The sequence below is a fragment of the Mizuhopecten yessoensis genome, unplaced genomic scaffold (genome assembly GCF_002113885.1).
Source record: "Mizuhopecten yessoensis strain PY_sf001 unplaced genomic scaffold, ASM211388v2 scaffold716185, whole genome shotgun sequence".
NCBI lineage: Eukaryota > Metazoa > Mollusca > Bivalvia > Pectinida > Pectinidae > Mizuhopecten > Mizuhopecten yessoensis.
This window is the reverse complement of record NW_018479990.1, coordinates 158618-182892: the sequence shown is the minus strand read 5'-3', so window position 1 is coordinate 182892 and position 24275 is coordinate 158618. Positions and strand designations below refer to the sequence as shown.

At 34.9% G+C, this 24275-nt stretch overlaps 1 protein-coding gene across 18 annotated transcripts in view; it reads right to left on the bottom strand.

The window, feature by feature from the left end:
- Positions 1 to 1794: 1794 nt before the first annotated feature.
- LOC110441994 (serine/threonine-protein kinase 25-like) overlaps positions 1795 to 24275 on the bottom strand; it is a 54961-nt gene continuing 32480 nt past the window's right edge. For 9 of the 18 annotated variants that reach the window (XM_021485347.1, XM_021485348.1, XM_021485345.1 and 6 more), the window contains 7 exons: positions 21389 to 21484; positions 19910 to 19984; positions 15849 to 16028; positions 13689 to 13811; positions 8743 to 8841; positions 7510 to 7722; positions 1795 to 6520 (listed from right to left, as the gene is read on the bottom strand). In XM_021485347.1, the coding sequence (XP_021341022.1) occupies positions 7510 to 7722; positions 8743 to 8841; positions 13689 to 13811; positions 15849 to 16028; positions 19910 to 19984; positions 21389 to 21484 (786 nt within the window). In that variant the 3' untranslated portion in view covers positions 1795 to 6520. The remainder of the gene's footprint in view (positions 6521 to 7509; positions 7723 to 8742; positions 8842 to 13688; positions 13812 to 15848; positions 16029 to 19909; positions 19985 to 21388; positions 21485 to 24275) is intronic. The other 9 variants (XM_021485357.1, XM_021485365.1, XM_021485354.1 and 6 more) reach the window with 8 other exon arrangements.

Here is a 24275-nt window from a genome sequence, read left to right as displayed (position 1 = left end):
ATACAAAACTGAGAACCCTTTGGCCAATGATGCTCCTGACCAAATTTGGTCAAAATCCTCCGAGCCATTCAGGACAAGTAGCATTTTAAAGGAAAAAGTTGACGGATGCCGGACGACGGACGCTGCACCATGGGATAAGCTCACTTGGCCCTTCGGGCCAGGTGAGCTAAAAAACACAAGACAGGAATCTAATTTTCTTATATACGTTTTATAATTTCATATATCATGGTATATCACATGTTAAACAAGTTGCTATGAAATTAATTCACACCTAGATTCCTGTATAAAAATAGTGAATTTAGAGCAACTGAATTTATCTTACATTCAAGTTTGCAATAATAACAACATATTCAGTGAAACTATACATAAAAAAGTTTATCATAAGGTCACCCATCACTGTTAGTCACTCATACTAATATTGGTTTTCAAAGAGAAGAGTTACACGCTAAGGGAAGAGGGCATGGTATAAATTGTCTTCATGGTGATTTTAAGAAAACTTCAATTCTTTTAAAGACTGATGAAAAGCAAAATTTAAATTACAAAAAAGGCGAAAAACAAAATGACGAAAGGATAATGATTTCACCTCGAAGACAACTTACATATTGGCCAACATTATGAATTTTGAAAACAAAGGGCAGTAACTCTTGTCTGAGAAGACCAGTGTTATGTATATAAATACACGGGGAATCCTCGATACCTGATATGCAGTATGCTCTGTATTGAGTTGTAGTGCAGAAAATGTCATACAGAAAAAAGTCTCCACTCCTCAGCACACTAAACCTACAACAACATTATCCACAGCGTGGATTCTAAAACACTCTTCCTCTCATCACCACTTCTTCCCGAGATTTAACAGAAAACAAGCGCTGGACACACTCTGTACAGTCATTAACATACATATTTATATAATTACATAATGTATTGTACATATTGTACATCTCATATATCCATATATATTATATGGAAAACATGAAATTGCATAAAACCCCTGCTGTATTCTGAACACTTCTTCAAACTTACTTCATTACATCTTGAACAAGGCAATACAGTTTCTGGGTGAAAAAATAGAACTTAGTAGTAATTAAATATAAATTTAATCGTAAAATATTTTTTTTCAACATTCCTGGTACCGTGGTATGTGAACCTGTGTCATAATCATGTACCAGAGTTACTGCAATCCACTGCATTTTGGTGAATACTTATTTTCCTGATCATTCTAACACTGACTTATTTGAAAATATTTGAACGGGACCATCAACAGATATGAATATGCTCAGATTAATTTAATGGGTCTGAAGAAATTATTGCGACATGTTTGAATATTTGGTATCATTTTTTCTTCTAGCAATTTCACAAAGAAATACACATTTCATGTAACACAACAGATCAACAGTAACTCAGACGTTATTCCTTCTTTGCGTATTGCAGAGTTATCTTCTCTTGTGAGTAGGTAATGATTGTTATGTCATTGGTTTGTGAGAGAAACGTCATCAATTTTTGAGAAAATGACGTAAATTTCTCACACAAACCAATGACGTAACAATCAATACCTGCTCACAAGAGAAGATAACTCTTCAATACGCAAAGATGCTATAGAATGCCAGATCATCTGTTGATAAATAATTACTGGGTTATCTTTGACAAAACATATCAAGTCTTTTTAGCTTCTCAAATTTTACAAATTGATATTTCAGGGTTTTATACAAAACAAAGCATCTATGTCAGAATTAACCAAATGTAAAACTCACAGATGGGGTAAAATAAATTGCATTAAATATTGCTGGGGTTTTTTTCCGCTGACTTATCAGTATTAATACTAACGCATGCTGTATTGTCATGATTTAAAGAAGTTTAGGAAAACCGTATCAATATTTTATGTTTGTATGTTATCAAGCTTTGGTGCTTTTGGTTTCTCAGCTTCTGAATAATTCATTAAATATTTCCATATTTACAGCCTGACTAAATAAGTGTGAAATAAAGTTTAATTGGAAAAGAAATCCTATATGAAAACAAAGTCTCTGAAAAAAGCAACAATATTTTTGCCAGCTTTGGCATTTGCAGGAAGGGTAGATTATAATTTTCTGTACAACTCAGTTTTTATCAATAGACAATTAGAGAGATTAAAGCATTCCTGTTGACCTCTTATTTCTCAAACTTTCTTCTACTTTCTTGGAATTTTTACACACTCCCACTTTCAACGCACTCCATCTTGTAGTTTCTCTTCCTCCATATTTCTCACATTTTCTCTCCATCTTGATTTTTTACTTCCTATCACACTTTCTCTCTATACTATCTTACGTTTTCCATTCTTTCTGTTTAAATTTTAAAATGCCCACATTTTCATTCCTCCTAACTTCCTCACTATTTCTCTGTATTTATATTAAACTTTCTTTCCATCTCTATATCACACTTTCCCTCAAAATCTCTGATTTTTCTCAACCTCTACTTCCATCTCTCTCTATGCGCTGCTGCATGTTCTTTCTCATAAACCACATATTATGTTGCTGTACATTCTCTCAAGGTTGTGCATTTTGGGACAAAGGAATGCCAACCTATACCTTATACATACCCTGAAACATATAAAGTGTTGACATAGGTCCTAGTATCGGGACATTTAGGCGGGAAAACAAGCCCCTTGGGTCTAGCCAGTGAGAGAGGAATCAAATATTTCTAAAGTGATTATTGCTAGCAAAAGAGAAAAGTCTGCGTCGCTAACAGTGACCTCCTCCCCAGCAGGTCTGTTTGCTAGGTAGAAAAGATTTCGCTTGGGAGACTAAGAGGCCATTGCTTCTTAACCCATTCACCCCTGAAGACACATTTGAACCCTTCCAATTCAAAGGTTGGAATAGTTCATTATGAAATTTCAGGGGTGAATGAGTTAAAACAAAGCCGGTTAGAGAGAAGGTGCGTCTGCCACTTGAGAGATTTACTAGCTTTGGTAACAGGGCAGTGTAAAATGGACAAGACTATATAAGATGTCCGAAGCATCAATCAAGAGGGGTTACAAGTACATTGTGATATTATGGGTTATACTCTTCCCTGCATTTTTTAGACTGTACAAGTGCTGAAAGACCATTAAACTAACGCCCATATGGAATGATTGTATGAGATTTGCTATGTACATGGTATTTAGGATTATATACATCAGTTGCTTTTGCGAATTCATTCATTTCTCACTTACACAACAAATACTGCCGAATGCCGACAGATTCTTAACATGTAATGTACAAAACATGGATTCTCGTGATTAAACAAATAACAGCAGTTCAAAGAATAAGTATTAACCTCAATCATATGAAAGAGACAGCATGCATGTCAAAGGTCAGGAGAATAAGTCTAAGGTCAGGAGAATAAATCAAAGGTCAGGAGAATAAATCAAAGGTCAGGAGAACAATTTGAGCGTCAATCCTAAGTCAAAGAGACAGATACTGAAGTAAGGAGTAAACGTAATGCTTCCGAGGCCAAAAGAAGTTAAGTAGAACGATTCTAGGTAAGGAGAATGTTTTTAGGTAAGGAGAATGTTTTTAAGGTCTGAGGGTTATTACAATATTTCCACAGTTAGGAGAAGATGTTGAATGATCTTGAGGTCAGAAGACATGTTTCTATAATTAGAAGGAAATGTTTAATACTAAGTACTTTCATCCCTGAAATTTCATAATGAACTATTCCGATCTTTTAATTGGAAGGTTCAAATGTGTCTTCAGGGGTGAATGAGTTAAGTACTTTGTAATACTTCTAGTCTCAGAGGAGTGCATCAAAATTATAGACAAATATCATATGAAACTTAATTAAAGAAAGTCAGAACTCATCAAGTTTCTAATAATTTCTACAATTACTTTTCAGTTGTAATGAATAAATCATAAAATGACCTGTACAATAAATTCTGACAACAAATTTCAATATATGCAAACCGGTAAACATTCTGTAAATTATGACAAAAATTGATAACTAATATTTTCCGAAGTGTCTTGATTTTGAAGCCTGTATTATTTCTCTCACCCCATCCCCACTCAGGAAACAGTTATGGTAACCTCATGATCCCACTCATTCTCATATAACTGCTGCAACAATCTCTTTCACACTCATTCTCATAAAACTGCCATGATACTTTCGGCAAAACAAAACCTTGTGCGAAGTAAAATACTTTTAATTCTGATTACACTATGAACATTAGGCTAGAGACAGGGAATGTGATAAATGATACAAAGATTATATATATTTATATATAAATGTGAGTCTGTTGTTGTTTACTTTCTCATTGGAAAGTATTCATACTCAACCTATGGTTCAGATTAACAAAAAGGGTACAAAAAATCTGTATAGTCTGCTTCAGAAAAATATCCTTATGTAGCACTTACTGTTCATTCTGTTGGAATAATAGAACATATTTCGTACCACAAGTTTAGCCAAAATCTGAAACAGACTTTTCTTAGATTCATTTGTAAATCTGAAACAGACTATACTATACTTAGATTCAGTTATTAATCTGAAACAGACTATACTTAGATTAAGTCGTAAATCTGAAACAGACTATACTATACTGAGATTCAGTTATTAATCTGAAACAGACTATTCTTAGATTCAGTCTTAAATCTGAAACAGACTATAACAGAATCTATAAACCATAGCTTTACAGTAAGCATTCTTGATTCATGATGAAAATAAATACATGTTAAATATTGTACATCTATTCCTATAATGAATAAAGGGTCGCATTACTGGTGACCAAACAAAATCTTTGAAACTCAGAAAAGGAAATATACAGATACATACATAAATGTTCTAAAAAAACCTAATAAGTCTCTCAGACGAGAAAAGTCAGAATTCAAAAATATTTACTGTAAGATCATTCATGAAAGTGTACATCTATTAGACTATTACCCCTTTAATTAAAAATGACCTGAACAATTTCAGTCAAACCTTCACAATTTTAATTCTGTTTTGGAGTTTTTACCTTTTTTCCTATTAGGAATTACATTCACCTGGAAAAACAAACGTTCATCGTAGACACATTATGTATGACAAACATATATTTGTTTATATTTGGCCTGATAGAATGTTAACAAAAGACTTATGTGTTATACATATTTAATGAAGACAACTTTCCTTTTATGGTTAAGTACACAGTGATCAACCTAAAAATGGCCCCATCCATTATCAGTGATTATATAAACGTGAATTTTGGGCCTTTGTAAACCCCCCTTCTCTTGAGATAATTTCTGCTGTGTTTTCTCAAAATCAATGCAAAAATTTCTTCTTTTTCCCAAAATCATGCTTTTTGTGCGTGATATTTTCCGAAAGTCACAAGGCACAGGCCCTTGTGGAAAAGAGGTAGATAAATCTCAGATTATTAGCACTTCTATCCTTTTTCTCTCTAAGATCAGCATCCCCCCGATCATAATGCACCAATTTTCTGGAAATAATTTTCCCTTATGCCTTTTTCTTTATGAGAATGTTTTGAAGTCTGCAATTGTTCTGATAATTATCCCAAACTGACCAGTGCTGAGGGAGCATATCCCCAAACTGACCAGTGCTGAGGGAGCATATCCCCAAACTGACCAGTGCTGAGGGAGCATATTAAGTCAAATACGGTACTAATTACACATGTACCACCATAATAGTTTCCTTGAGACAAGGTCATGTTCACAAATAATCAGAAAAGCATGCAGACATCGTCTCTCGATTTATCCCCCATTTTTGAGAAAAAAACATTAAAAGAGCGAAAATCAGCGGGGGAAAAAAAGAAGCAATTTCATTGTAGCCAGATTTTAAACCAAATGTTTCAACCGTTCATTCATTCCAAGAACTTCACTTGAAGAGATTTAATCTTAGCCTCAAGAAAAACATTCAACATTAAGCATTGACATAATGCAAAAAATCTGAAAACTGGAAAATTCATTTAAATATACAGCAACCGATATGAGGAGCTGGCTGCCATTGATTGGCTAACTACGTGTGAGACACAGGTAAAAGCTGAACTGATTGGTCGGGGCACAGTACTGTTCCATAGTCGTTTTTTCTACCACATCAGTTTTACATAATGAATGTTATAAAACTGTGATGCACTACATATCCATTAGTAGGTCTCTATAAAAGCACCCGGTCGTCTTTGCTGGGATCTCCGTTCTCCACTCACCCACACATCTACAGAAAGTATCACATAGTAATTTTTGCACTTTGCTTGTCTGTCAATGGCAAATAAACCAACAACACATTTTTTTTTGGTAAAAAATTGTCCCATTCAAATGAGAAATGTCACTATGTTATCATGTTCAACGATAAGTCACATGACCCGTTACTTGCCTTGTGGCAGACATGCCATAAGTCATAGGACCTATTGACCACCGCACGGCAGATGTACGATAGATCACATGACCTGTTGCATGCTGCACAGCAGACGCCCTGGGAATGGTGTATGTATAATCTGTTATGGCCGACCAAGCGTTGTTGTACTCCATTGGGAACCATGCACAAGTTTGCAAAGATAGTTCGAGAAAAGCACTTCACTGGCTCGGACAGCCTGCAACATAACAAAATCAGAGTCTAACAGCTCAGACGGCCTGTAACATAACAATATCAGAGTCTAACAGCTCAGACGGCCTGCAATATAACAATATCAGAGTGTGACAGTGACTAGTCTTCGGCATTCATACTGCACCAGTCATAAATAGAAGATTCAATTTTTATTGAACGTGATTTTCATGAGATTTGTTAATATTTTCATTAAGTGCACATAGCAAACACAGTAATAAGGTATGTCAAGTAAAATTTGGTAGAATCCTGCTTGGCAGATCTTCAACATGCTGCCCCATAAGTAACTACAACGAAAAAGGACATATCTGGAATTGGACCCTCAAAACCAAAATTTGATCTTAATTTTTTTCCATTTTCCTTTAAATTTTGAGAGAATAGTCCCTCTTTTTTTATCGATTGATTTTTTTTCTGAAAATGGCGTTCCGAAAATGGCGTACTGCTCTAAGCTCCGAAAATTTGATAGCAGTAGTGTGTGGTCCCTTAGGTCCCCTTAACTCATTCACCCCTGAAATTTCATAATGAACTATTCCAACCTTTGAATTGAAAGGGTTCAAATGTGTCTTCAGGGGTCAATGAGTTAACCTCTACATTTAAATCATTACACGAGCAGCAAGCGGAATCACTCTCAGCCACATGGTGTTTATAATGGAGCACATCAACACAGGTACAGGCTAAGGAAATCTAATTGACAAATGAATTTTGAATTTGACAAGATCACCATGCAACTTACAGTGCATAAATACACATGTTATTCTTATTACTGTAAATCTAATTATTCATTTAAAATCAAATTTCTTAGCCAGTGTTTCGTTACATAAAAATCACGTTCTATCTCATGTTCAATGTTCAACATTCGTGAGAAGAAGTCCTGATGTTTCAAATTTTTCCCGATGGTCCTGCAAAGTTTGAAACATCAAAGTTTGACTGTAGGTATGTAAGATGTGAAACAATATGTGAAGATGATTGATTCCTTACCTATCTCTTGACCTTATCAACTGCTCTCCGGATATCTTGCTCGGACATGTGTGACATAGCTAGCCTCCCCATAAGTCCAGCCACTAAATCGTCTGTGATGCCAGGACAGGATTTCTCGGCCAGCTCAAAGGCATTCCTGAGTTCATCCACTGCCTCTGTTCTTTGAATAGGCCGACCATTTCGACGGTATTCCTCTTTGTAGTCTTCCTTTAGCTGAACAATACCAGAATATTGGAACTTCAGTAATGGAATGGTGGAAGGATAAGCTACACAAGAATAGAACTTCAGTAATGGAATGGTGGAAGGATAAGCTACACAAGAATAGAACTTCAGTAATGGAATGGTGGAAGGATAAGCTACACAAGAATAGAACTTCAGTAATGGAATGGTGGAAGGATAAGCTACACAAGAATAGAACTTCAGTAATGGAATGGTGGAAGGATAAGCTACACAAGAATAGAACTTCAGTAATGGAATGGTGGAAGGATAAGCTACACAAGAATAGAACTTCAGTAATGGAATGGTGGAAGGATAAGCTACACAAGAATAGAACTTCAGTAATGGAATGGTGGAAGGATAAGCTACACAAGAATAGAACTTCAGTAATGGAATGGTGGAAGGATAAGCTACACAAGAATAGAACTTCAGTAATGGAATGGTGGAAGGATAAGCTACACAAGAATAGAACTTCAGAACTCTTCAGTAACGGAGGAGATTAAAAACACTTTACACAGAAGTGTGAAACTCTTTATTTAAGAGGCATGTAACAAAATATCAAGCAAGGAAACAATTCCATAAGAAGTTTTCAGTGATAAATGTAACATACATAGACAAAACAGTGGAACTCTTTAAATAATAGAGGAACATAACTAAAATCTTCGGCTGGGTCGGCCGTGACAGATTTCATATCGGGTGAGAAGTTAAAACATTTGGTTAAGGTCGACATTTGTTCCACATTCAGTTAAAATTTGTATGGTGTAACCTGAAAGGAAGTCAAACATAATTCGGCCAACTGGATGCCTCGATGGCCATATTCGATTTCAAATCGACTCTAAAAGTGAATCTTGGTAAGTTGAAAAAAAGAAAAGTTAACTTTAGTCTTTGATAAATTTCATAAAATAGACCATGGATCATAGTGTATGTGGGTCAGAAGTGTAGATATAAAGAGGTTTCAATGTAAATTAGGTAGATTGACCCCGATATGCAAGTTGGACAAAATTTCAGCATACAAACCTTTGAAAGTAACGGAACAACTGTTGAAGTGAGACTGGGTGACAGACGAGGGATATCGGGCATCGACACTGGCCTGGGAGGCTGAGGGGCCTGAGGCCTCTGTAACAAAGCGACACAACTCTAATTATTATCTGTACACATCACGTCTGTGCTGTAGCCCTGTCAAGCTGTGATCTTGAATCTATAACTTGATTACCATTTGTTAAAACAATACAAGACTCTTTCATATACAATGCGTTTAAATTTAGTTACATAGTTCATGTTTTCCAAACCAATGCTAACTGTTCATTTTAATGTGTTGTAATGAAACATTATATTTGGCAATATGTTTAAAGACAGCTTGAATGTTTCAGTCATAACTATATTTGAGATTTTCTTTTTCATAGAATACATCAGACATGACTTTGGATAAAGAGATATATAAAGTATAATTGGACAAAACTAAATTATCCTATATGCCTCTCATGCAACATGCAGCTATATTTTACGGACAGATTTACATAATATGATATATGGTCAAGATCGCTAATCTTTTCATCTTCTTTCATCGCTGGCTGAAGTATGAAGTACATCAAAATTAATTATCAAAAATCATGTCAAAATCCTCCCACCATCTAAACTGTTAGTGAAACTGTGCTGGAATTATGTGACAGAGAAAATATCCCTCAAGACTTGAAAATTAGAAAAGTGAAAAATTTATAAACAAGAACACGATTAGCCCAGAAAAAAATTCAGTGGAAAAAATCCTGAAACAAAAGAAAAAGAACACTACTCAATTCCTTTTTTTCCCATGCAATACAAGTTTGGTTAAAAAAGAAATTCATCAAGGCTCACTTGCTTTGAATAATATATGACAATAATGTATAACAAGAGGTTCATGGGCCTGAATAGCTCACTTGGATGTTATATATCTCTTACCCTTGACAGGCGTATCCACTTTTGCCAGTGTGAGATATCCTTGTCTCATCCAAGGGTTGAGACAGAGGGATTTCCCCAGTCAAAACAATTCTACGACGTCATGTCAAAAATACAATGACGTCACGTCAACAGTACAATGACGTCATGTCAACAATACAATGACGTCACGTCAACAATGTATTAATGTCATGCCAACAATAGATTGCTGATATGCCTCTCGTGCAACAATGCAGCTATATTTTACGGACAGATTTATATAATAGGACACATAGTCAAGATCACTAATCTTTTCATCCTCTTTCATTGCTGGCTGAAGTATGAAGTACATCAAAATTAATTATCAAAAAACATGTAAAAATCCTCTCACCATACACCCAGTATCTACTATGTTATTGAAACTGTGCTGGAATTATGTGACAGAGAAAACATCCCTCTCAACAATACGATGACGTTACGTCAACAATGCATTAATGTTGTGCCAACAATAGCTTGTGCCTGTAACGTTAACATTGTGTTATGTATATGACAGGGTCAACTAGGTAAGAGAAAAAAAACCATTCACCCCCTTGAGGTGAGATGGGGGGAAACCTCGTGTTCAGCAACTTAAGAATCTCCCCTCGGGTTGAGATTCCCCTATCTCACTCCTAAGGGGTAGAAAGATTGATTAATCTCTAATATCATCATTGTTAATTAAAGATCTCTCAATACAAAGCAAGTTCCTTAATTCCATACACCCTTCCTTTATATAAAATTAAAGAAATGGACGACAGGAAGGTGCACCACGGTTGGAAGAGCGCATGTGGCCCTTGTGCCAGGTGAGCTAATAAACTGTTGATGTCATTAACAGAAAACACTAAAAATATTCAGTAAAGAATGAAAAAAGACTCAACCACATGCTAAGATGAAAACTCTAAGAATCTTCATAAATCTGTAAAAAAAAACCACACAATTCAATGAAATACCCTACATTTCCAAACCTTAGCTTATGAATCATTTGAGAGTGCATTAACCATTACAAGGAAATAATTACGTTATGACTTAATTGAAGTATTAATTATATGAACTACCATTAATAAAGTCATTCTTCATGAATATTTTTCATTTACTGCCATGTTTAGTGTTCTCACTCTCTACTTATTAGTAAGACGTGTGAAAACGTTTACATTGTACTTGCTGCAACATATATATCAGTGCTTTATATTGTGGCAGCGTGTCTATGAATCTATTTTTTGTGTGCATGAAAAGTAAAATAACCAACCATTTTCGAATTTCGAATAACAATGAAGCAATTTGCCAGTTTACCCGGGTATATTATTTTATTGATGTAATCTTTAAAATCCTGATCTTCAAACAAAAATTGTGATATTGAAATGACATAGGTAACCATAACCCATGAAAACAGGAAGAAATCAGATTTTGTAAAACAGATTTGCAAAACACACAAATGCTCGCTACCACTTTTATCCTTAAACGGATCCGGAACTGAACGTAAAATTAACCCAGTCACAGTGACCTACATTTGATATATTGGTGGACTATCTGATTTAACTCGTTTGTTACATGGCTTCATACTACGCCTGATTAATTGGTGCAATACTCTTCAAAAAGGATCACCTATGAAATTTGACAACAGTTGAACTTCTAGTACTTTACTTATTAGAGATTATGAGCTGAATGCTGAAGTCTAACAAAGACGTGATACAAACAGGCCAGTAGATGGGGACACAAAATATAACTTTAACTTGAAAGTTAGCCAAGAAATTCCATCAGCACTTCCTCTGCAATATGGGGTTCATTATTTTTTCCAAAGCACTTTTCTGGATATTTGTTGCAGATATTGAGTTAAATTCATGTTGATACATCAATGTAACTACAATCAAAATTTTCGCACTCTATGCATATAAAGAAGCAGTATAAGAATGCACTCTTCTCAGTACAGCATAGCCAGGTTATTTATATAAAACATACTATTGCTACTTATTGTTAATGGCAACGTACTAATTACAAGTTCAGTAAAAACCCTTATCTGGAGTTTTCTGATAAATGCAGATACACATGCTTAAAATACGTATGCACAAATACCTGTGAATACAAATGTCAGAAAATCTTATATAAATATCCAAGCAGCTTCTCAAATCATTCAAGAGATTGTTTCTGAGGCATGCGCTACATAACAATCAATCCTGAAATCAATCTTAAACTCATTCACCCCTACATATTTAAACTGGACTTGCCCAGTCCCTGATTTGGTAAGGTTCAAATGTGATTTGAGGGGGTGATAGGATCAATATATAAAATCGATTTTTTATTTCTAAAATTCTTTGTTTCAGAGTAATGAGCTTAAATAGATCAAGGCAAGAACTTGCAAAATCCACAAAGCAAATAAACTCTCAAGATCTACAGTTGGATATAGCTCTGACCATTATTATCAGGAATTTGCAAAAAATAATTTCCAAACTCATCTATTCATTTAACTCATTCATCCCTTAGGACACATTTGAGCTCTTCCAATTCAACGGTTGGAATAGTTCATTATGATATTTCGGGGGGTGAACGAGTTAAATCTGAGCACATAAAATGTTGAATCCAGCATTTAACAGGTTGAAATTCAGAATCAACACAGCCTTTTTTTAGATGTTGTAAACAATGCTTGAAGCACCAGAGTTAATTGGACAGGAATATCTGCATGCTGAAGAAGAAGAAGAAGAGGATCAACCATTAGTATAATATATGTATATTAGGCATGTCGAGTAGGAACGATGCTGGAAGAAGCTTTCAACATGCAGCAGCATGCAGAATCTCAAATGGCAGGCCCCCGCTGATGGACAGAAACCAATGTAACAGATGTTTTGATTGGTCAATTAGAAAATGTCAAGACATAAGTTTCAGTCTGATTGGTTAATTTAAAATAAGAAAATTAGAAATAAGCATATATATGTTAAGATTAAGCTTTCATTGTTAATCCAAACTAGCAATGCAAGTACAAGTGGAATCAGAATATGTCAGAATGCAAAATTTTATTAATTATATTCAGATTTTTTTAATAGAAGGAATGTACAATTAAGACAAAAACAAACCAACAAATAATTTTAACAACTGATAATCCTGTTAGAAATTGTCAAGACATGAGATTTATTCTTGTTACGTGCAGAAGGAAATAAAGTTTGGTCGTAGACATAGCTCTATAGAGCTTATGTTTATTGTTTGGTCGTAGACATAGCTCTACAGAGCTTATGTTTATTGTTTGGTCGTAGACATAGCTCTATAGAGCTTATGTTTATTGTTTGGTCGTAGACATAGCTCTACAGAGCTTATGTTTATTGTTTAACATATACGACTGTAAATAAATCTACGGGTATTGTTGGGACGTTTAAAACATTTAATTTCAGGTATAATTGACATCCACTAGTTGTAAATGAAATGTGTTAAAATACTATCTGATTTTTGATTCTGTACACCCTAGTTTTCCTTTTCACTAGTCGCCTCACTTGATCTATTCTGACATACCATTGATCTTGTACTGCTGTTATTTCTAATAATGGATTAGTTTTCACAATGGTGAAACAATATCAGCTTTTAAAACAAAATGTTTCAATCAATTCCTGTAAGGTTTATACTTTTTTTCATTTTCACAGTTGAAAAATTCAAAGGAATTTACAGCAAATCAAAAAGAATTTGGAATTATGATATTAAATCACGTCATTTTTTAAATATCATTTTTCATTAAAATTTTGATATAAGAAAGAAAAAGAATATCATTAAGATATTTTGGCCAAAACTTGACTGGCTTGTACATATATTATGCAACATCTCAAGTCTTCGGATTTCCTCAAGTCTGAAGTATCTTTGAAATGATTTTTACAAGTAGGACCAGCCAATCAAAACATTGTGTATGGTGTTAGGTTCTGACATTTGTCCTTGACTGACTGAAATGCTAAGTTCAGGGCCAGGATTATTTATAAACCATTTCCCGTATGCTGGATCAGGGCCTGCCAAGATGAACCCCCTGAGCAGGGGAGGTAACTCACATAATATCCACCGTATGGTCCATGTGCCATATCCTTGGCTTGAGCGAACCGGTCCAAGTGTTGGTCTGACTGATGATTATTGCTAGTAGGCATATCATACTGGGATTTGGGTCGTGATAATTGCTACAAAGTTGGTTACAAAAAATAATAAAACACATCAATGGTTTGCCATTTCAAAGCATAATTCGTTTTCTGGAAAGAGAAAAATGGGTAGGAATTGGTAAGTATATGGGTGATACTGATAAAAAGTGGGTTTCAAACCAAACTCATCACAGCCAAAATCCTATATAATCAAGTGAAAATAGCATTTAAAATTCTTAACTCATCCACCCCTGAAATTTCATAATGAAGTATTCCAACCTTTGAGCTGGAAGAGTTCAAATGTGTCTTCAGGGGTGAAAGATTCAATTTGTACTGTAAGTACTGTATTAATTTTCATAAAAGCCTTGTACACCCATCCCTCCCCCATCCCCCAAAAAAGGCTTTTCAAAAAATAAATACACTGTCAACCTTAAAGCAAACTTTACACTGTAACTCAAGATGTTTTCTTCACAGCTGGTAGAAAACGGTTATTGAGAAGTTGAAAGCAAAAAAGACACAATTTCAAAGCACAAAATACTGGGTTTTGTTGTCAACAAATTATTTCTTCAGATAAATGGTCACACCAAGAAGCGTAAAAAAACAAGGCTTGTAAATATAGTAAGGTATTAAAAGGGTTAAAACACATCATAATGAATTATGGATTTAAAAAAAAAAAGTTAGATTTTTTTTGTATGCATACAATAACACTAGCATATGATTGGATATGAAAAATCAAAATATGAATTCTTCCATTTTCTTTTGTATTTTAGCATATGGAATTTCAAATTGAAATATTACTAAAATTAGTCCACAAAAATGGTCTCTGCACCCCTGTACAATAAAATGTCCATTGATTTGGAAGTGATGCACAACGTAGGAAAACCCAGAAACTTTGTGGTTACAATTATATTCCAGTACCAATAATTAAATTCCTGACTAGAGTGCAGAGACAAAGACCTCCTACAAGCAAACATGTTGTGTTTTCCAGCACAATGTTTTTCTAAAATGATAAATTAAGCATTTCCATGAACAACAAGCAGACTACAGATTTCAATTGCAGATAATCTACAATGCAGATAACTCTGTTGGCGAGAATTGATGCTTGGCAGAACACGGTTGTACTTTGGATACAGAAAGCTTCTGATGTGCTAACATTATAACACGTGGAATGATGACCTTGTACAAGATCATACAAACAGTCAGACACGAAGCACAGAAATTATTGCTCATTGGTTGAAGAACGGCCAGGTACGAAGCATTAAGAAGAAACTATTGCTCATTGGGTGAAGATTTCTTGTTATTTTACAAAGACACATGCTTAGTGGATGGGGCACTTGGTGGTAGGGGGATTCTATTAACTGGATGAGGTACCTACAGGGAATCCTTACTTATTGGATGAGGCACTTTCAGGGGAAGTCTTACAAACTCATTCACCCTAGAAGACACATTTGAACTCTTCCAATTGAAATGTTGGAATAGTTTATTATCAAATTTCAGGGGTGAGGCAACTACAGGAATCCTTATGAAGCTAACTGGTAATGAGAATCTTAGATATTGGATCAGAAAGCCTCATTGGGGAATTCTTCATCACTGGGTGAGGCATTCCGATGAAGATTTTACTACATGAGGCACTTAGAGGGAAATTCTTAATTATTACATAATGCATTTAGAGGGGGAAGCTTTCCTCACTGTATGAGGCACTCAGAGGGAATTTTTTATTTAACGTACAAGGAAATTCCCTGGAGAACATTTTTACTTGTTAGATGAGGCGACAACACCAAAATTCTACCTTCTCGATGAGGCAACTACAGGGGAATTAGCGTTTAATAGAGGCACCTAGATGGAACACAAATCACTGAACAAATTTCAATTGGCCATGTATTGAGAGAATATATCCTTAATCACAGGACAACAAACCCACAGGGAACACATATTCACCAGATGAGGTACCTAGAGGGGAATCGTAAATCTTAAAACATATGATAAGAATATTATTGGAAAATTCTTAATTAATTAAAGAATACACGACAAAAGATAATCATGCATGTTACGTGACGAGGCGCATGGTAAGACACTTACTCGTTGTTGTTCGCGATGTTGTTGTTGCTGGTCACGGTACTGATGGTGGTTGTTTGGGGCGTGGCCGGGAGACGAGGCGACGTTTGAGGAGGAGGGATGCTGGGCATAGTAGTTAGGTTTGGAGGGGGACACTAATGGAGGCGTGATATCAGAGCTACTACGCAGGTGCACTACCCCCGTCTGAAATGGCAAGCAGAAAACAACACTCGCTAAACATGTACACTACAGTCTATATCTATACAAGCAGCACACAGCTTCAAATCACCAAGCATGCTTCACTCAGTTTATAGGAAGACTTTTAAATTATTTGTTCCATTAACCCTTTCACCACTGTAGACCATAATGGACTCCTCCATATCAATACATGGTAGAGTCTACTAAAGTTACATAGGGGTGAAAGGGTTAACGATGAAAAATGTTGAATTAAACTTAATATTAAATTGTGTACATATAAATATAAAGGGGGCAAAAAACATTCCTATAATTTTCCAAACATTTCCATCTTCAAATTGTGATGATATTTAAACTCTTTTTCTCTGCAAGATTACTCAACTGATATTCCACAACTTCATTAATTTTTTTTTATCCTGTAACAGTCTGTCTTGATCGACTTATGTTCAAAGTTTTACTAATTAAGATAATAGATATTTCCAGGAAACAATTTGCACAAGAATATTTTTTCTGGTGACATGAGGTTCCATTGTGACTCAAAGACTTCCAACATGATAAATGCATACACATACAGCAAGTGTACAAAACCTCTCGGTCAAAACAGCGTACAGGGTACTTCAATATTCCATGAAGTATTGCCCACCCCTCCCCAATCCTAAAACAATAACACATATATCCTGGGTCTGCGTCAAAGCCATACAATACAAAATATCCATTGAAGCAAAGCAATAGAAAAGATTCCATATAATGTTTATCACATTTATTTATGATTTAAGCAATCTTAATTTTTTTTTTTTTTTTTAAATCTTGGGATATAAAAGCTATAAAACAAGCAATCATTATGGCTACCCGCTAACACCTTGGTCAAAAACTTATACTGTACATATATACAAACATTCAATTGAATTGAGATATATAGGTATATAAATACATCAACAAGTGCAGTTTGTGAGTAAAAGCTTACATGAATGCTTACCTAACTGGGGAGATCTTTCTAAACACCACTTACTTATTATTTGAGCGGAGGATGAAATAACTCGGGTTGCAGTATTATTAACAAGACTTAGACTTTTTTCTCCACAAATTCATAGCCTTACTTATATGTAGATCCAGAACGAAAACTCAGTTTGAGGATACTTCATTCTAGTGTCAAATTTTGTATGTGACCATAGGAAAGTTTGATCAATTTCATATTATTACATACTGTAAAGTTGTTAAATTTTGCAGGGTTAAAATTTCACGTTTTTGTGTCCAGAACTTATTCGCGGGGGTTTAATTTCACAAATCACAATTTCTGTAAGTCTGTTTCGGAACACTTCGCAAAGAGTTCAGAGTGTTTGTTACTATTTGCAACAAGCAGTAACATAACTTAAACATGGTGTGTATGTTTGATGCTTATAAAACACATCAAGATGAAGAGTTACGTGTGTAGCCTTAATTATCTACGATCTAAAAATATTTATGAGGGTTTTAATTTCATGAATTTTAACACATCGGGAAATTCTCAACATTAAAACCCTCGTGAATATTAGCAACTATACAGTACCCAGAATATAAGACTGCAACCATTATTTATGTAAACCCTGTAATACATACTTGTCACCCATTTGCCAGAGAAAAAATAGTATTCTTGAAATCTGGCTTTCATTTCTAGAAATCATCATGAGGTTATACATCTGTTATTTTCTTTTCATGACATAACAATCAAACAACTGATCAGAAAATGTGTTTTCACATACATCATATACAAAACATGTATGCAACGATGTTCTGTTAAACCGAATAATACAGTTAGTCAAATAATCAAAAGGAATTGAAGCTAAATGTAAACTGATTTACTTAACCAGACGTACATTCATGTTGGTGTTAGGTGCAGAAGTGTTTATATATAGCGCTGTCAAATAACATTTTGTATTCATGATAAATAACGATGTTAGAATATATTTCGTGTTTTGTGTTCATGGTATTGTGCAGGTTTAACTAGCCAATCCCTTTCCATTTGGTTCCACAGTTTCTGAGACTATGAATGATGAAGGCTAACCAATTTTCACAATTCTTTTCTCATTTTAAAGAGTTTGCCAGCTCATTCCACAAGCAAATTTAACAAGAAATTTCATTTAACCCTTTCACCACTGTTGACCCTAATGGACTCATCCCAATCAATGCATGGTAGAGTCTACTAAAATTACATAGGGGTGAAAAGGTTAAAAGTTATCCTGTATCTATGACTGAAACAAGTACAGGACATCAAAATAACACTCCATGAAAAATGACAAACTCTATATTGTTGGCATATGTATTGATAAAGAGAAATATTTTCATATTCAATCGAAATAAATGTACATTTGTTGTAGGCAAACTCAATGAGAGTTAAGATTCTCTTTAGAGTTAAATAGAGTAGGAATTGTGAAAACCAGTAAAATCATTCGCTCAAAATCCGTCGAATCCGAATGAAAAAGGACAGACAATAAGCAAAATATTTTTCAGTAAGTTGTGCTGGAAAAAGCTGATATCTGTGTTAGTGTCTTGTGTAAGATGAGGGACAAAGGGCATAAAAAACAGCAACAAAATTTAACGAAGTTAAAATAACAAAATCAAACTCAATAGACAAGAATTGAAAAAAATAAAAAATAAAAAAGTGGAAATTTGTGAAATAAGAAACTACTAAAAGATGGCAAAATAGGAATTTTAAGAGAAAATATTGAAATTGCTTCAGAATTTGAAGTGAGCTAAATATTCAAAACAGAATGAGCAACATATAAATGTTAGTGCTTATGGTGACAGACAACACGTTCAATATACAACGCGGTCTATATACAGTGAACCTGTCTAATCTGCCAACCTGTGCACCCAACACATTGGTCAGACTAGACAGTTCGTTTTTTAAAAGACACAGGATTTATTTGATAGATTTTTTTTGACAGAAACGGTAAAGCAATTGTATGTTGGATACGAGAATGTTTGAATATTCAGATAATGTATAAGACAAGGTCGACTGTTTCTTGGTGCTTGGGGACCCCAGGTTTGTGGTCGTGGACACCTTTACGTCGTCAGTGGTACTGAACGAGTTAATGCAGTTCTACTGTGTGAGATTTTATATATACGGTACATTTGTATTTGAAAAGTAGTTTTTTAAGTGACATAAAATCGAAAGGTAGGCATGCATGCAGGGTAACCCGGACCAACACATGCACAAAGCGTGGCATTCTCCGATCCTTGACAACATGTGCAGGGTCGTCTCCGATTACGTAATATAATGACGGGGTGACGTGTTGCTACTGTTTACAAGTATAAAGTCACCAAAAGACAGCCCTACACAAATCATGTCCAGTTACATTTTGTTTGAAAAATAGAAATACCCGGTGAGGAAAGATGTGCTGTGCCGCCAAATTGACTGATTTGTTTCCTCATTGACACGTACAAGGAATTAGAGAAACAAATAATTGGCTTTACATGTCGACTCAGCTGTATTGTTTGTTTTTGTTTGTACTTAATGTATCCTCAAAATATTCATACTATCCACAGATAATTAAATACTTGTAGCAACAGGTCAACTCCCTCATCTCTCTTTAAAGACTGGCTCAAAAATCCAGGTGCAGACACATTAGTGTTTTGTATCTTTCCAGTTTTGTCCACTGTTATCCTTCAGTAGGGTTCGCACAGGTAAGTATTATTTTTTGCAAAAATGTACCTTGAAGATAACTCACTGGTGGATATTCAGTGAAGAACGGTACCTATTTTATACCTTGTTAAAAGATAATTGCTTTTTCTATAGAAGTCTGTCTTTCTGGATTCTACACGTGATATTTTTGAGTCAGTCTTGAGCGATTTGCTGGGGTGGCGAGCTCGAAGTCGGTATATAAATTTAAAAGATCTGTCGACAAACTTACAGGTTCCATCCGGTTAACGTTAAGGGCCGGGGCTGACTCTGCCCTACTATGAATGATGGGTCCCTTATGTACTGGCTAAACAACACAGAGCAAGTTGGGGTATAAAACACCTGTTAGTCTGTATGATGTGTTAGGCTACATTTACAGTCCTCCCTTCTGTAAGTAGCTTCTATAGGGTCTCTGAATGGTGATTTATGAATAGTTATTCATAATGTTGATGTATTTTTACCCCTCCAAATTTATTAAGGCCTAGCAGTCATTCTCGAGTATTTCTTATTTTATTTTATATATATATTGTCCTGTCAATTTATATATATTGACATTTTTGTATTTCCCATTTTGTTCAAGTGTTTCCTAAAACAACCGACATCTCCTTCTCTACGAAAAAAGTACACAGCTATCTCTTAATAAAAACAAAGAGAAAAGAAACGAAAATCGATTTAATGCATGCAATAACGAGTGAACGATTTTCTTAACATTAAAAAAACAAAAGAGACTGGTCAACAATCTGAACATTATACATTGTAGTTAGGATTCTAAGAAGTGATTATCAAACTATTAAATTTGCCTCAGTAACTACTGTCAAGGACTTGGATAACGGACTAATCTAATTCCGTGCTACTGTGACAATTATTTTGTGGAAATCGAATGTGAGACGATACAGTTGGTGTATAAAGGACTTTTTATCATGCACGTGCAGATTATGTACGTTTATTGAAACTACAAATAGAAGTAGCATATTTCATCGAGTATAATATGTGAGGTTTATGTTGTACATGTTACTGTGTGTTCAGCCATGTTTGCTTGTGACTCTACTTATTTTATCAAGCCGTGAAAAACTTTGAAACCTAGTTATCTCCCTTAGTCAATAAATCTGAGTTGTCTCCCCTACAAATATTTTTTAGCTATACAGTGCAAATATTGGACAAAAAATTGCAGACCTATTAAGGTAAACTCTTGCATCATTTCTCATGAAAAACCTAGCTTCTGATGAAAGATATATGTAAATTTTCAACACGATGAGAGGCAAAATTTGTAAATACAAAACTTAATCAAATTGTCCCAAGGATGGTACTGTACCAAATTCCAACTGGCTGCATCCTAAGGCTTAAGAGTACACTTATTGCTAAGCATCATTCAAAAATAGCAATTTTAACTCATTCACCCCTGAAGACACATTTTAACTCTTCCAACTCAAAGGTTGGAATAGTTCATTATAAAATTTCAGGGGTGAATGAGTTAATGGTGAGAAGAGGATATTGCAATTTTTACCTTGAGTACATATATATTTTATACACAGTCTGGGTAGAACTGACCCTCAAGGTGGTGCTCTTTGGAAAAGTTTCTGGATATATTGTAATACATAGTACAAACATGTAAATCAGAAACGGATTTCCTTTACAAACAGAAAGATGTGTTTCTCTTTTGAGAAGACAGGCTATATAATGATAGGGTGAAAAGCAGATCGACCACACTTACAGATGCGTGCATATGAGAAGAGTTTTGGCGATCTCGAGTAAAATCTGGATCACTCCCCATATTTTTCCCTCGTAGATTTCCAGAGTGCATAACATTCTGAAAGAACAACACGATACGCATTCATGCAGAGAGTGGTAGATTATTGTGCTTTGGAAAAACATGTCATTGGAGCATAGCAACACATTAGTTGATCATAGCAACGTATCAAAGGATCATAGCAACCGAGCCACCAATGAGTGGCGTATTAGCAACACATCAAAAGGATCATAGCATCAGTGGAGCGTAGCAACAGAGACACTTCAGAATGGCATAGCAACAAGTTAGAATTCAAGGGAGGTCACTGTATCATGGCAGATTATAACCTTCATAATTTGAACATACATTTTATAGCTTTTTTAATCCAATGAAAATTAATACACATTATTTGAAAAAATATGAAAACTAGTCTTATAATTATTCTATTGAAATGTAAAATTATTACAAATGTACCAGGTTTCATTTTAAAGTTTTGGTTAGTTGAGGCATATCTCCCAATATTCATAATTACAAATTCTTTTTGTAAAGATTTGCAATAAACAGTGACCTATATAGTGAAGTTGTCTAGCAATTGCACAGCACAGTAATATCGATGCAAGGAAGATAACTCTAGATTTTTGACACAATAAATGCAGATAAAGACCTGGGCCATTTTCGTTTATCGCGATCCAAACGGTTGAACCGGTTGGACCAAAGTTGTTAGTTTATGAAATAAGGTCGGACCTAGTAATCTGATGCTGCTTTCAGCCAAGTCTTGACAAAGCCTTGCAAGGCCTGCACATAAACATTTGCAGGTCCACCAAGATTTATACCCTAAAATGTTACATTCAAAAACAGACAAACCAATTGTTCCACAAAAACAATCCAGAGTATTCCAGATAGGATATAAGGGGGACAAGCAGGTATTTTTTGTGACCATCACGCTATATATTGTGACCCTGCCCCCCCCCATATAATCATATCTTGAATAGTCCTAAATACAAACAGCTTGCAGGACTGTTTAGTGCACATATACATGTAGAAATATGTTATCAATAAAATTCTAAAAAGCAAGAAAAGGTAGCCAACATTTCATTTAGGACCTGAAAATCACAAAGAATGCTTTCTACATGCAAAATCTCCTAGTATTTCCTCCAAAGTGAAACCAGAAACCATTTTCCCTTCCATTGAAGTGGTTAAAAGATTTATCAAAACATGCAGATTATACATTATAAAGTATACATCAAATTAAATACGTACTAAACATAAGTTACAAGATACAGTAAGAATATCCATACATAGAAAAGTTACATACAAGTATTTAATATAAATTGCAGTACACAGCTGTACAAAAATGTGATACATTAGATTGCAGAATAATCACACAATAGTTAATTCAGAGTTGGCAAAAATTAGTACAAACTACAGTCAAATGCCGATCAAAATAAACAAAAAAGGCAAGTACATGATAAAAGCTGATCTGTTTATCACTCATCCCCACTAATATGAAAACACGGGTTAATGTTGTGATCGTGTCATTTGATGGAGAAGGACTGTATTTTATTGAGCAGCAGCTAGTGTATTTACGGTGTTTCCCAATTCTATTTACTTGTTGCCCAATCACATTTTATATGTTTAATGAAGTGAAAAACTTTTACATGATACAGTCAATGTGCCTTAAACTGTTCATCAAAGGAATGAAACAGCCAGTCTCTTTTAATTATTACATAAACATGCATTTTCTCTCTCAAAACGAACACAAATATTTTTCTTTGTCAATTATCAGTGTCTTTTTAAAAAAAAAAAAAAAAAATTTTTTTTTAAAATTTCATCTTTATTAATGAAGAAGATATCCTTACATAGAAACTAACATTGGATATTAAGTACTACAGTGCCAGATGTACAACTTTTTTAAGGTGTTAAAAAGGTGGAAACAGATTTTCAAAGAAAAGTGTAAGGAGAGTACTTATTGAATGAAAGATACCTGTTGTAACAAATACAGTAGGTGTTATAACTATAGTTTTATTGTTCGTATGAAACACAAGTTATATATTTATCCCACAAACCTGCGACAGTTTTCAGCGCATCAGGCTGGGGAAGTAGTTTTTTATAATTTCAGTGTGAAATAACTTTGGATGGTGAAATCTCACAATATTTTTACTGAATCACATGGAAGAAACAAAATAATCAATTTGAAACTATTACAATTTGTATTTAATGTTGTGAGTTTATTACTACTACCGTCTGTCCTATACTTGTAGGTTCTGCTATGGTGAATTTCTATTGATTAAGGTGGCTCCACACATCGTCATCAGCGTCCATTTTAGTGACGTACTTCCGGAAAAAGTACAGCTCGGACTCAATTAACTTGATCGAAATGTGCATGTACACCGTGTCGTCATTTCCGTATTGCGTATCGGGCATTCAATATCGTAGTGCAAATTATAGTAACACCTGGGCCGTTTTCGTTTAAACGGTTAAACTGATCGGACCACTGTTGTTCGTTTATTAAATAAGGTCGGACCTAGTAATCTGATGCTGCTTTCAGGCGAGCCTTGAGAAAGCCTTGCAAGGGCTGCATACACATTTGCAGGTCCGACATGATTTATACCCGAAATTGTTACATTTATAAACGGTCAAACCGGTTGTTCCGCATAAACGAACAGGCCCCTGGTAAACAATAGTACACGTGCGTGCCGATGATATGTCAACACCCGATATCGAGATTTTACCGGGAAATGTATAATCACACGTACTTCAGGAATAAAGCTTTCCAATTCATAGACATAAACAGACTCACGGGAAGACAGTGACATGAGACTAGACGACCTCAAGAAGGTCATATAGGAAACGCATGGAATGCGGACGTACC